Source organism: Oryzias latipes, chromosome 4 (assembly GCF_002234675.1).
Source record: "Oryzias latipes chromosome 4, ASM223467v1".
Lineage (NCBI taxonomy): Eukaryota > Metazoa > Chordata > Actinopteri > Beloniformes > Adrianichthyidae > Oryzias > Oryzias latipes.
The window spans coordinates 2,689,787-2,704,046 of record NC_019862.2 but is presented as its reverse complement, the minus strand read 5'-3'; the positions used below and the strand labels follow the sequence as shown (position 1 = coordinate 2,704,046).

General features: G+C 47.5%; 2 protein-coding genes across 6 annotated transcripts in view; one reads left to right on the top strand and one right to left on the bottom strand.

The window, feature by feature from the left end:
• The window catches only part of rab6b (RAB6B, member RAS oncogene family), a 46,285-nt gene extending 35,936 nt beyond the window's left edge, over nt 1-10,349 (top strand). For 4 of the 5 annotated variants that reach the window (XM_004067599.4, XM_004067600.4, XM_020702895.2 and 1 more), the window contains 4 exons: nt 638-749; nt 5,471-5,564; nt 7,303-7,369; nt 9,005-10,349. In XM_004067599.4, coding sequence (XP_004067647.1) covers nt 638-749; nt 5,471-5,564; nt 7,303-7,369; nt 9,005-9,069 — 338 coding nt within the window. In that variant the 3' untranslated portion in view covers nt 9,070-10,349. The remainder of the gene's footprint in view (nt 1-637; nt 750-5,470; nt 5,565-7,302; nt 7,370-9,004) is intronic. The other variant, XR_002290104.2, reaches the window with a different exon arrangement.
• A 728-nt stretch (nt 10,350-11,077) lies between these two features.
• LOC111947333 lies at nt 11,078-14,210 on the bottom strand. The gene is made up of 4 exons (XM_023953944.1): nt 13,921-14,210; nt 13,236-13,645; nt 12,722-12,826; nt 11,078-12,636 (listed from the first exon to the last, which is right to left on the bottom strand). The coding sequence occupies exons 2-4, from the start codon at nt 13,562-13,564 to the stop codon at nt 12,597-12,599; spliced, it is 474 nt and encodes a 157-aa protein (XP_023809712.1). The 5' UTR covers nt 13,565-13,645; nt 13,921-14,210; the 3' UTR covers nt 11,078-12,596.
• Between the last annotated feature and the right edge of the window lie 50 nt (nt 14,211-14,260).

Sequence of the window (14,260 nt, the reverse complement as noted above, 5' to 3'; positions counted from 1 at the left end):
ATTCTCCCCATTATTAACACCATTCTGTCTACGGGTGTGGTACCTGCTAGTTTCAAATGTGCTGTTTTTAAACCTCTGATAACCTGGACAACTCTGACTTAGCCAACTTTAGGCCCATTACTGGGTTACCCTTGCTCTCAAAAATCCTGGAGAAGGTTGATGCCGTTTCACTGTTTCAGCCAGTCAAGTCAAAGACAACATAATTACAAAGACGGATCTCTCTTTGTGAAAAAGTCAGAGTCTCGGCTCATAGCAAAGCTGGGCCTGCCTTCCCAGCATTCTCAATGACGCCAGGTCAGAGAGACGGGAGGAGAGAGATGAGATCATCACTACAGATTACTGACCATCAGTGCAGGCTGTGTAAGGCTGCTCACATTGATCAACTCCTCCTCAGGAAGGGTATTGAAGCTGATTCTTAGCAACTGGACTTAAGATCTCTACTTTGAAACGTTTCACAGCTTGGTGAACCTGTGAAACATTTTAAGGAAAGATACTTTAGGTCCAGTTGCTATGACCCAACTTCAAGGCATTGGAGTGAGAACATTCCCCGTCCTCCTCATGAAGACAACAGGACAGCATGTCAACAGCTGAAGCTGTGCGAGCATCCTAAAAGACTAACTCCTCCTACTTCCCTCAGATGTCAATTCATTCCAGCAGACGGCAAAGTGGATTGACGATGTACGAACAGAGAGGGGAAGTGATGTCATCATCATGCTTGTTGGCAATAAAACGGACCTGGCAGATAAAAGGTATGTCTTCAGCAGTGGAAACATCAGTGATATCAGTGGGGTCAGCTGTTACCTGACCTTTGGGGTCAGCTGTTACCTGACCTGTGGGGTCAGCTTTTACCTGACCTTTGGGGTCAGCTGTTACCTGACCTGTGGGGTCAGCTGTTATCTGACCTGTGGGGTCAGCTGTTATCTGACATTTGGGGTCAGCTGTTATCTGACATTTGGGGTCAGCTGTTACCTGACCTGTGGGGTCAGCTGTTATCTGACCTGTGAGGTCAGCTGTTACCTGACCTTTGGGGTCAGCTGTTATCTGACATTTGGGGTCAGCTGTTACCTGACCTGTGGGGTCAGCTGTTATCTGACCTGTGAGGTCAGCTGTTACCTGACCTTTGGGGTCAGCTGTTATCTGACATTTGGGGTCAGCTGTTACCTGACCTTTGGGGTCAGCTGTTATCTGACCTGTGGGGTCAGCTGTTATCTGACATTTGGGGTCAGCTGTTATCTGACCTGTGGGGTCAGCTGTTATCTGACCTGTGGGGTCAGCTGTTACCTGACCTGTGGGGTCAGCTGTTACCTGACCTGTGGGGTCAGCTGTTATCTGACCTGTGGGGTCAGCTGTTATCTGACATTTGGGGTCAGCTGTTATCTGACCTGTGGGGTCAGCTGTTATCTGACATTTGGGGTCAGCTGTTATCTGACCTGTGGGGTCAGCTGTTATCTGACCTTGGGGTCAGCTGTTACCTGACCTGTGGGGTCAGCTGTTATCTGACATTTGGGGTCAGCTGTTACCTGACCTGTGGGGTCAGCTGTTATCTGACATTTGGGGTCAGCTGTTACCTGACCTGTGGGGTCAGCTGTTATCTGACATTTGGGGTCAGCTGTTACCTGACCTGTGGGGTCAGCTGTTACCTGACCTGTGGGGTCAGCTGTTATCTGACATTTGGGGTCAGCTGTTACCTGACCTGTGGGGTCAGCTGTTATCTGACCTGTGGGGTCAGCTGTTATCTGACCTGTGGGGTCAGCTGTTATCTGACCTGTGGGGTCAGCTGTTATCTGACCTGTGGGGTCAGCTGTTACCTGACCTGTGGGGTCAGCTGTTATCTGACATTTGGGGTCAGCTGTTATCTGACCTGTGGGGTCAGCTGTTATCTGACATTTGGGGTCAGCTGTTACCTGACCTGTGGGGTCAGCTGTTACCTGACCTGTGGGGTCAGCTGTTATCTGACCTGTGGGGTCAGCTGTTATCTGACATTTGGGGTCAGCTGTTATCTGACCTGTGGGGTCAGCTGTTATCTGACCTTGGGGTCAGCTGTTACCTGACCTGTGGGGTCAGCTGTTATCTGACATTTGGGGTCAGCTGTTACCTGACCTGTGGGGTCAGCTGTTATCTGACATTTGGGGTCAGCTGTTACCTGACCTGTGGGGTCAGCTGTTATCTGACATTTGGGGTCAGCTGTTACCTGACCTGTGGGGTCAGCTGTTATCTGACCTGTGGGGTCAGCTTTATCTGACCTGTGGGGTCAGCTGTTACCTGACCTGTGGGGTCAGCTGTTACCTGACCTGTGGGGTCAGCTGTTACCTGACCTGTGGGGTCAGCTGTTATCTGACCTGTGGGGTCAGCTGTTACCTGACCTGTGGGGTCAGCTGTTATCTGACCTGTGGGGTCAGCTGTTATCTGACCTGTGGGGTCAACTGTTTGCCATCCAAAGCTGTGCCTCAAAGTGTTCCATACTTTTGAAAAACTTGTATTTGATCAGATGGGGACTTTTAGTGTTGATTTTATTTATCATTTGCTGTTTTTTTATTGTGCTATGATAACAATTCAATGTCGCTGTTGTGAGATCAATAAAGTTCTATTTTGCTTTTGGGAAGAGAGTTGTCGTATTTGAAGCATGAGTGTTTTAGAAAGTTATCCCCAGTGTTCATGATGTCTCTGTGAGCAAAGACCAGGATTCACTCTGAGTAGGACTGCCATTAAGATGCTCTGCTTTGACCGGTTAATGTGGACTCGGTTCATGCTCTGGGAAAGGCTTGTTCAGCCTCAGACCTGCATAACTTATACCTGCTATTTTCAACAACAGCATTGGAACCAGCAAAGAAATACTTCTAGTATTTTCTGATGAGTTCATGACTCCTCTGCAGAAAGTTTAGGAACTCTGAAAACTTTGATGTAAACTGGACTTGAGTGGCTGGTAAATAAGCCTTATGGCTTGTTCTAAAATAAATGTTTGAGGATAAAATGTCACAGGAATATATTATGCAGTATGATCTGCATGTGACATGTTCACTGTCCTGATTAAAGAAGCTTTGCCCTCAAATAGGAGGAAGGTTGTGGATCCATGTGTCACGGCGTTGCTGCTGAGACTCGACAAAAGCTGGACCTGCGCTTCATCTGTGCATGTTTCCTGTTAAATAAGCAGCCACAGTGGCTGCCATTCATCACTGCATGGCTGCTCATTTCATTGTGACAGTCTGCATTCATTTCCCATCCAGAGGGAGCGGGTTACAGCTGCAGAGACTCCGCTGCTGCTCGTCTGCAGACTGTCGGTGACTGAAAACGCTGCCGACGGCACTTTCTGCCACGTCTCACTGGACCTCTCTGCACACACCAGCAGGCGAAAAATAAAGCTTAAACAAAACTGAGCAGAAACTGAAAGGATAAGCAGATTTAACAGAGTCTGATATGAAATATCTAGCAGGAGTGCAGACGCTTTAAAACTTTTGAATCTTTCTCATTAAATTTCAGAACAATTAGATTATTGGGGTTTTATTGTGCTCTTGAAGTTAAAGCCCCAGGAAATGTGCAGCTGGCATGTAATAAAAGCTGTTTACTGCATTGACAGAGCCTCGCCGTCTTCTCCTCAATTGGTTTCTTTAGATGAAATGAGCCATGTTGCTGCTGCTAATGGATTCAGAGCAGCAGCTTTCAGTGACATCTACGTACTTGAGCTCTGAAATCTGAACCATTCAGTCTAATAAATCTCAATAATCAGCATGTTTTCAGTTCCTTCAAAGGAACGCCACATGAGTCACAGTGACGTCCTTGGTGAGAATGTGGCGTTGAGTGTGGGTGCTGTGATGCTGGTGCAGTGGCTGCAGGGAAGCAGGTTTAGAGAAGACAAACCTTCTGTTGCTGAACCCTTTTAACGTTGTTTTTAATATTAAGATTTTAGAAATAAAAGAAAGCTAAATTAGTGTATGGAGGATTTGTTTATTTAAAAGTGTTCAGGAGAAGCTCCCACTGTCCTGTTGGAGCCTTTACAGAGGAAGGAGCTGAAGCTCTGGGTTTGTCTGAGCCCAGAGTGAGCTTCATCCTGCAGGACGCCTCAGTAGAGCAGAACCGGTTCCAAACTCATCCAGGCTGGTTATTCCTTGTTCCCTATGCCCAAAATTCATTGTCTATTTTTTTTACTTGTTCTGTCCAACAACCGAGCTAACAGATTAGAGCGGAAGGCCTTTTGTGTTGAACAGGTTTAACTACAAAAAAAGGTTATAGAACTTCTAAAAACCAGAGTGTAAATTTAAATAAACCCCGCTTTTTTATTTATTTATTTATTTGTTACATTTGGTTTGTTTGGGGAGGGAGAAGGGAAGAATGTGAGGGGGGGTGGAAGAGAATAAAAGGGAGAGAGTGGGGGATTCAAGCGCTGATTTGAATAGGTTATTATTTTTAGCTGTGGAACGATTATACCAGATCTGCTGGAAAGACAAATATCCCATCCGAAGGTGAAATTCTTACACCACCGGATTTCATTTTCAGGTGTTTTGGTTAGTTTTTGGATGGGCGAGGCTCAGATTTTTGCCCAAAGGTGCAGCCATTTTTCCAGCTGTGAGAAAACAATCTGGTCTTTGCAGCCACGAAACCACGAATTCAGTGATAACCAGGATGGAGAATCCTACAGCAGACTTCACACATGTCAAAGGGAAAATCCAAACAAGAGCGATTCAGTAACCTTTGGTATTACGGATGTTAAGATCTTCTGCCGTTTTTAGGGTTTAGATTCTCTTTCTTGCCTGTTTTAAGCCTCTCTTTGTTTCAGCTAGGATCCATGTCTTATTGTCCCCTGGAACTGGTCAGGTGTTTGAATCACACATTTATCCAACACTTTGCCCTGAGCTTCATGTCAGAAGTGAAAGGAACCAAATGTAATTAGTGAGTTGATAGTTGTCGGTATTATTAACTGACTTCTAAGGTTCTTCTGTTATCAGGTTGTGTTTTTCACATACCTGACATGTTTCAACGGACGTCTTCATCAGAGTCCAAATGTAATGTTGATGAAGCTACTCTTTCATCCCGGTGACGTCTCGTCCTCTGGACTTTGAATCGTCCATCAGGACCAATGCCATCCTTGTATTGGTTCCTATAGTCCCAGAATGGGGACAGCAGTGCTGCGTTCAGCTGACGTTTGGTTGGAAACACACCTGCTGCTTTCCCACCAAAGGAGAAGCTCAGAAGAACAGGGCTGTGGTTTCTCTGGTCTCCGGGGAAACCTTGTTGGTGACCTGTGAAGGCACCAGCGCTGGTCATTCAGGTCCCAGCATGAGCCAATCACTGCCAGCGTCATTGAAATGAGATGCCAATGAGCTGTTGTTCATTTCTCACTGAATAGAAAGGATTCATTTTCCCTCGATTAAGCCTGCTGTGTTCCCTCCAGCAGCGTGAGCATGTGGGGGTTTGGGTTCACACTCACGAGCCGCTGAGTCTGCTGGGTTTGATGTTGAGGACCTTCTGTCTGCAGGCAAATCACCATCGAGGAGGGCGAGCAGAGGGCCAAAGAGCTGAGCGTCATGTTCATAGAGACCAGTGCCAAGACGGGGTACAACGTCAAGCAGGTGAGGAAGGATCCACTTCTCCTTTAGGGTGCAGGTCGGGTTGAAGAGTGTTGTCTCTAGAAGCTCGTCTCAAAGCGGCTCTGTCATGAGGCGCCCCTCTGATGTGCCGAGTCAGCAGAGAGAACCTGCAGGCTGCACCAACCCAACATGTGGGGCGGCCGTGGAGCAGCGGTAGGGCGGTCGACCCATGATCATAAGATTGCAGGTTCGATTCCCGCCTTGCACGCCCATGTGTCGAAGTGTCCTTGGGCAAGACACTGAACCCCACCTTGCCTCTGGTGGGAGGTTGGCGCCAGTGTTCGGCAGCGGAGCCGCCGCCAGTGTGTGAATGTGTGTGTGAATGTGTGTGTGCGTGGGTGAATGGGACTGTGACTGTAAAGCGCTTTGGGCCTTCGTAAGAAGGTAGAAAGCGCTATATAAGTATACGCCATTTACCATTTACCAACATCTGTTAGGAGGAAAGATCACACTGTTCTACTGTTTTAGTCACGCTATGCCTGTGAAAGTGATGAAGATGAGGATGGAACCTTCTCACAGCACGTTTGTGTGCAGGAACCAGCCTCAGACTGAACTTTGCTGAGTGGGACAGTTTCCCGCTGTGGCTTGTTCCTCACCTTCCTGTACGGCTGGAAGCTGGAGGCTTTCTGATCCCGGTCACACGATCACTTTTTGATCAACCTTTTCCTGCTTCCGTTTTCACAAACTCCCATCTGTTTGGGAGCAGATGCTGTCTGTCGTTGGGATCAGTTCAGAGGCGGAGAGCTGAAGGGCTGCGGCCGGCGCCTGGCAGTCCCGCAGACAGACCAGGCCTTTCTTCAGCTGCACACAGCAGAGACAGGCGGAAGTCGGACTCCTGCCTCTTCTATTCAATTATTTGTATAGCTCAATGGTACAACACAGTTGTCCCTACAGGCTTCACAAATGTACAAAACATCCCATCAGTTCTAAAACCCAATAGCTGATTGCTCAACTAAAGGGGTCATCCCTGCTGTCCTGTGTGTCGCTGTATTTCCAGATTCTCTGCTGCTCTTCACCAGCACACCGCTGATGTTTTCACAGCACTGTGCAGTGACATCTCTGGGGATGGAAACTCTCCTCTCAGCTCTAAGTACTTTGAGGTTTCAGGAGCGAATCCAGAGCATGTCTGTTCCGACAGCCACCTACTGGCAGAAAAGACCTTAGTTTAGACAAACACCAGCAAGAAATGAAGGGATGTTGTTCGTTTTATGGAGTGGGATCATAGGTTCATGGTAAAAGGTTCAGTATTTACACAGCTGGGCTCTTTTCCTCTGATTCCTGGTTTGCCTTCTGCAGCTTAACCCTTTAGAGGTCAGGAAAACTGCCTGCCTCAGAGGCTCTTCCCAGTCCCACAGTAATGGAGACTTTTATTCAGGTTGTTTTGATAAAGTAGAAAAGCGTTTCTATGATTTCCTTTCAAATAAAGTGTTTAGACATTATAAAAACTCAAATTGATGATTTTACAGGAAACATTAGTGAAACCAGGAGGTGAAGCGCCTCTGTCCTTCCTCCTGTCTGTAACAGCCTTCAAATTCATTGATGTTCCCAACGTTCTACATACAACATCCCATAATAACCAAGTGAAAATTGTTTTATTGAAGTAGATGCACATGAATTATAAAGAACCTGAAGTATCCCACAGACAGAGTTTGTCGTATTGGAGGGTTTTTTTCCTGCAGAATGCAGCTTTTCTTCAAACTATGATGGTTTTTTTTTCCAGCTGTTCCGGCGTGTGGCAGCTGCTCTTCCGGGAATGGAGAGTGTTCAAGAACCCAGCAAAGAGGGCAGTATCCTTTAACCAGCAGACATGAGGGAACAGGGCGGGGCTCTGTCAGAGCAGTCAGCTCTGTCAGAGCGCAGTTTTCCGTCCGGTTCAGTTCAGTGGAGTCTCAGCATCTCCCCTGGATCTTCCTGTGTGGTGGATGCCGTGTCTGCAGAGACGGTGAACGTTTGAAACTTGACAGCAGAGCCACGCCACGCTGTGGTGTTGTGAGGAGTATGGATCACAGCATACAGCGGGCTTCGTGACCCCTTCACAAGCGGCCAGCGAGGAGAACCTGCGTTCTCTGAGGCTGCTGATTGGATCTGGTGTTGATCCATGATAGATGGCCGCAGCCCTCCACCTGCTGCTCCTTCAGAACCGTGGAAACGTTGATGTTCCTCTGTCTCCCTCTGTCATGCGTCAGGCTTTTTTCTTTCTCAGTGTTCAAATATCTCTCTCTGTCACTCTCCAGTAAGCTAATGCTGCGTGTTTTTTTTGTTCTCACTCTGTCTAAAAGCTTCAGTCAAACTGGGCTCTGCTGTACCAGCATCCTCCTCCAGCCTCCCTGAGTTTAGCATCTGTTTGTGTTCGAGTCCAGCAGTCGCTCGCGGTCTGCCGAGCCAGGCTCCGCCTCCACACTCGTCATCATAGGAGGCAGACGTTGGGCTCTGACGGGTTTTAGCAGCTGACACCCGCCTTCAGGTTCCAGATGGGAGCTGGTCTCCATCAGACGGGTCCAGTCTTTGCTGCATTTAGTGGTGATGTTGAAATGAGATGGTGGTGAACAGGTGAAGCTCAGCAGAAACCCCTGAACGATCTCATCTCACTCTGGATGTGCTGCTCGATTGTCGTCCTAACAGTGTGGGATTAAAAGCCGTCGCCCTGAGGATCCACAGGGGAAAAACTCCTGCAGATACGCAGCTCAGCACAGCAGCCGCCTTTGCTCTGACACTGCAGAACCTTTTCTCACTCTGGTTCCTTTTCCTCAGCTTATAACCGACCATCATCTTCCTCCTTCCCATTAGGTTCCATGCAAAGTGCATCATTCATCGTTAGCTTCATGCATAAATATAAATATGGCTTGATTATGCTTTTATTTCATGTATTTGTCTTTAAGTAACACTATCCTCTAAAGTCAGGAAGAAACAAATGTGGTTTGTTTCAATCGCAGATTCATTCCAGCAGATTTTCTTAGGATGTAGATGCTGGACAAAACAGTTTAGCATCAAATGCAATGTTATACTGAATCATTTATAGTATTTCATCATGAAGCACCATCAGAACGTAATTTGACCAACAGAGGTTCTGACATCATTTACTGTAGGTTTAAAATAATAATAATGTATAAATAAATGATTGTAATTGTTAAAAATGTCTATAACTAATGACTGTATGTAATTAAATAGTATATTTTTCTGTTTTTGCTATTAAGTCAAAAAAAACAACCTGAAGGGTCACCTCTGTTCTCTGCTTGTCCATAAACTGAGTGGAGAAGAAACAGCCCCATCTGGTGGTGGTGAAGGGGAACTACAGCCAGTTTCTAGCTCAGTCACTGTTTTTTCAGAGGAAAACAAACAATAGTTTAGCAGAAAATGGAGTTGAGCCTTTTTTTAAGCTTTGTGGTTTCATATGTGAGCATCTTCCTTAACGTGGTCTTCAGTGATCGACATCAAGTTGGACAAACCTCAGGAGCCGCAGACCACTGAAGGCAGCTGCTCCTGTTAAGGTGCAGCCAGCACCTGGAAAGCCGTTTACACCGCCTGCTTGTTGTGTTGCCCCCCCATCGTTTAACCTGCGTTTGACTTTTGCACGCTGAGGTTCTAGCCTCTTCACCGGATCACTGGTCAATGGCTGGAAAAGTAACATGTGACATTTGATCTACTTTGTGAAAGAAACTGTCAAATAATGTCAGTTCAGAAGAATCAGAAAAACTTGTTAAAAATCAAGGGAAGATTCTGTGTAAATACACACGGTAGTGTAGGAAATGTGCTTCACTTTGATTTTTCTTGTAATTCTCAGAGAAGTCATTCCCAAACGCATTTCCCTCTGGGAAAAGGAGGAGGAGGAGGGATGCCACTGCTGTGGCCCCTCCCTCTGTCTCCTCCACCTCCATGGCAGCGCCTCCTGCTGGGGGCCCAGCTGCCGTCTGTGCTGCAGATGTTGCTGAACATGTGGAGTTGTGCACACACAGCCTGTGAGGGACCATCACACAGTGACCTGATTGTTTGGTTCGGTTAAAAACGGCTTTTGTTTTCTGCAGAGGCTCTTCTTGTTGTGTGTTTGTTGTAAGTGTGTGCTCTGTGCAGCACGTTTCAGCTTCCTGCAGTTTGTGTTTGTCATGGTTTGGAGGAGCAGCTGGACGCCGTCCCCCACCCCCCCGTGACAGAGGACTGGTTTGGACATGTTGACCTTTCTGGTTCTGGCGAGGTTAGAAGCTGGCGGTTGTTGGAAACCTCTGCAGAGTTTTGGTTTCTCTGCTGAGGGTTCCTGCACGGTTGGGAGTTTCCAGCTGAACCCTACGTTGGTCTGTCTTTGACCTGAAACGTGTGCCGCACTTTTCATGATTCGTCTGTGGAGAAAGCGTGTCCAGAGAAGGTCACGCCAGCTCCAGAGGGTCTGGCCTGCTTTTGTAGGTCCCACTGTAGCGAGGACCGGTAAACCTCCTAACCAACACGATGAGCCCAACAACAAAGGAGACGGGACGGTGACATGAAGAGGGAGGCTGTGATCGGACCTGCTGAGCGGCACGACTCCAGCCTCGTGAGGAGAGATCCAGAAACATTCCTGCTTACGCGCTGAGGCGCGGCAGAGTCCAGCTGTGTGTCCCGACGCTCCATCTCAACATTCCCTGGGAGTGGACCAAGTGATTTCACCAGTGTCCGTACAGGCGGAGGCAGGGCGGAGGTGTTCTGCCACAGCTCCCTCTCCGGGCCAGGCCTCCATTGCAAATGTACAGAGATCCAGCATGTCTCCAAAAGGATGAATAAAGATGTCCTGTTAGCAAAGCCTGTGTGGATCTTTTCTCTGACAACGTCTGCCGGACGGCTGCTGAAGACCGCCGACAGAACGGCTGGAATGCTCCACCAAACGTCCAGGTAACTTTCTGTGGGTGGAGAACCGCTGGAGGCTGACCAATGAGGACGCAGCTGAACAGGATCAGATTGGTCAAGAATATTTCAGGGGTTTGTTTTGACGGAAACAGTTTTCATTCACTGATGAGGTGAAAGACAGTTTTGAGGGAATAAACTCTGAAGTCTGTTTTCAATTACACTCACATCATTTCTCTGTTTTCTGAATTCATTTTGTCTACGTCATTGAAACGTGTCGTACAGAGCAAAGCTCTAAAAGGAGGCTTTTTGGGATGAAATGAAGCGGCTACTGTGTTGGGAATGAGCCGCTCTCTCTGAAAGACGGTCTCCACTTCAACTGAAGCTGGATTGTTGCCAAACCTCCATCAGCCGCACAGGAACACTTTTGTGGAAACTGTGTTCTTACCGAACACACTGCTTTGGCCCTTGTGCTATCCTATGGGGTCCAGATGACCCCCCCCCTTTGACGTGTTCTCCCTACCATGATAAAGGTGGAAATATTTCATGTAATCCATGGACACCAGTGAAGATGACAAATCATTGAAGAAAAAAGGTTCAGAGCACTGTCTAGTGGGTCTAGATGACCCAACTCCCAATGTTAAAGCGCCTAGGATAGCACAAGGGTTACAAAGGTGGGGGTAAAATAAAAAAAAAAGGTTTATTTTCTGTTTGTGTCTGGAGAAAACAATACAGTTAAAAATTCTACAAAAAATAAAGCCAAATGGAAAGAAATCTGCTTTTTGGAGCGGCTGCATCTCAATTGGAGCTGAGACGGCGTCTCCAGGCTGCAGCCGTCAGTCCCTTTGCGTCGTGGTTCTTTGTTCTGTTCATGGACCTAGATTTAACCCATTTTCTTTGGCGATTTAATCTGCCGCTTTCATTTCAGCATAAATGAGGTTGCAGATGCTTTGTGGCTTCTGGTGAAGCTTTCAGAGCAGATGGAGCGCTGACCTCTGACCTCTGGCTCATCCACACACTGAAGGACTGCAAGGAGCAGCACTCCTGCACTAATTCAGCCGTGCCTCATGGAAGCTAAAGGCAGATGTGGTTCTGCTGTGTTCATGAAAGCAAACCCACAGCGCTCTGACAAACGACTCAAGAAGATGCAGATGGACTGAAAGGAGCAGATACTTCTGACTACATAGATGGACTGATAACAGATTAGAAGACAGGACGCACATCAGCTGATCACGTCTCTATTGTCTGATTACGTTTTCACGTCCTTCTCTGTTTGAAGGACTTCCAGTGACTTGAGTGTTGTTCTTTCCTATCTCAGCCGTACTGTGTGTGTTTACAGTTCCCTGCCCGCACACCCATGCAGGTTGTTGTCGGTGTGTGTTGTTTTCCATCCCAGCAACCCCTTCATACATAAGCAGGTGACAGACATCCCGCACCGCTGCTGAGTCATGCAGGGAGGTTCTTCCAGCTCCGTGATCCCACTGATCCGCCTGCAGACGCATTGCAAAACTGGGACAAAATCAACTGCTGCTTCATGTTTTCAGCCTGCAGGTCAGCCACCAGCAAACGCCAACCGTCAGCTAACGGGATTATGCTGTTTGCTTTCACTAAACTCCGCCTTCTTCTCCCTGGAGAGTCTCGTCTTCTTTGTCACGTCTGCATGAAAGTGATGATCCAGTTCTGTGACGTCATCAAACATGCAGACAGATGCTGCGTGAATGGAGATTATAATCCACTTTCACGGGTGGGTGAGTCTTTTGTGGCAGGTTTTTGTGCCCACAGAAGTAATATTCGCATGATCATAGTAGAAATGCTGGCTTCACTTTTTTATTTCAGCAGGAAAACACTTGGCGTTGATGCACAGCAACAAGCGGGCGAGTGTCTCTGCTTTCAGTTCAGGATTCTGTCAGACGACAGTCGAGAAGTGAAAATGAATGCAATAAAAAAAAGTCCTTATAGATCTGCACATAAATAAAGGAAATCATATGAGTGTTGGGCCGTGGCCATCTGTTCTGAGGGGGTCTCCGTTGGGGTGTCGGCCCCTCTGGGACAACTGAACTCAATCCCACAGCACCAGCTGGGAGAACTAACGGGGACACAGAGACCCTTCACCTGAAGACAAAGCCAGGTCTTGACAGGAGCACAGATGTATTCTCAGTCCGTCAACGGACTTCTTTTTCTCTGGAGAAACCTGGTTCGCCCGTCCTAAAAATCAGCAGAGAGTCGGCGCCATGACTTCATTTCCCTTCAAAGTAAAACAGAGAAAAAGTTAGTGCAGTCTGACAGCCGATCCTGTTCTCCTGCGTGTAGGCCTGTGCGTGAGAGCTTACACATTGCTGCCGGGAACGATGCTTTCCTGATGCCGCTTCGTTAAGCTGAACTTCCTGAAAAACGTGGGCAGCCGGAGCTTCTTCCTCCTCAGCCTGGGAGAAACACTGGAGAGGAAGACAGAGTCAGAGATTTGAATGAAATGCAGAACTGGGATGTTAACGGGGAGCTTTGAGGACAAGTGTGAGGCTGTCACTGACGTGCAAAAGGCGCTGGCATGGCTGGAATTTTAAACCCAGGCCTGCAGAGGAAGCTCAGCTTCCTCTTCACAGTCAGTTTACGGTGCTTTGGGGGAAAAAAGCACCAGTATTTACCTTGGATGATCTCACCTTCTATGAACAGAGTCAACACACAACAATACTAGAAAGAGGAAATCAATTTTTCTATATGGTGTTTTGGAAGAAAAGCGCCAGTATTTATCTTTGATGATGTCATCCACTGTCAGCAGAGCGGAGGCACAGCATCACTAAAAAGCTGACCTGTGTGTTGGACGTGCTGTTCCCCTGCAGAACTCACCATTCCATCTGTAATGAGAGGCGCTGCTTGGTCTCCAGCTCCTCTCCTTCCAGTTTGAGTGTGTCGTCCTCCTCTCCTGCCTCTGCGATCTGCTCCCACTGCCTGCTGTCCACCCACAGAGCTTCCTGCAGGCTGAGGCCTCGGTCAATGCAGGTGACCCTGCGGCACAGCGGGCAGGCCAGCGCCAGGTAGCTGCTCCTGACCTGCTGCATGGCCTCCAGACACAGTTCACAGAAGGTATGTCTGCAGTGAAGCACCCGGGGGATCCTGTCCATGCGGGAGTAAGGGAAGAAGCAGACGGTGCAGTCGCTGTCCTCACACAGAACCATGGTCCAGATGGACGACGGCGATGTTCCTGCTGAGAGCCACAGAGGAGCTGCAGAAGGTCCCAGACGGTCCCACGGGCCCGGCTGGGAAGAAACATGAAAAGATTGTCCTTTGGTCAAACTTTACCCAGGAATGACAGCTGTATTTATTTCTACTCTAAGGAGAAAAAATGAATTAGAGGAATTTTTGATATTTTAATTCTTGTGAATGCAACCATTTCACATCAAGATAAGAAAACTCATTATTTTCTTGGATAATAACATGTCCTTTTAATAGTAAAAAGTTACAGTATAAAAAGAAGTTTACCACTGACAGAAGAAGAGGAGTCATGTTCAAATAAATCAAATGTTATACTTACTTGAGTGAAATGCTTCTAGTTCTCGTTCAGATCAGGTTTTTCCAAGTGGCTCAGTCTGCCTGCAGTCAAGAACTGTAAATGAACTGTCGCGTCTGCCGCCTGTTGAGAGTCCGCCGCGGCTGGGGGCGGAACAGAGACGTCTGTCACCGCCCAGGACTCGCCCAACAACAGCTGGGGAAGCTGAGCCAAGCCTCCGTCTTTGTTCCTGTGTTTGCTGTTAGGCCGGTGGAGGGCTGGTCGAAGGAGATGACTAACTTAGAAATGGTAAAAAGTTAAAAAAATAAATAAATAAATAAAATAAAAAATATCCACTCCAACCACTTGGATAAAAATGTTTTTC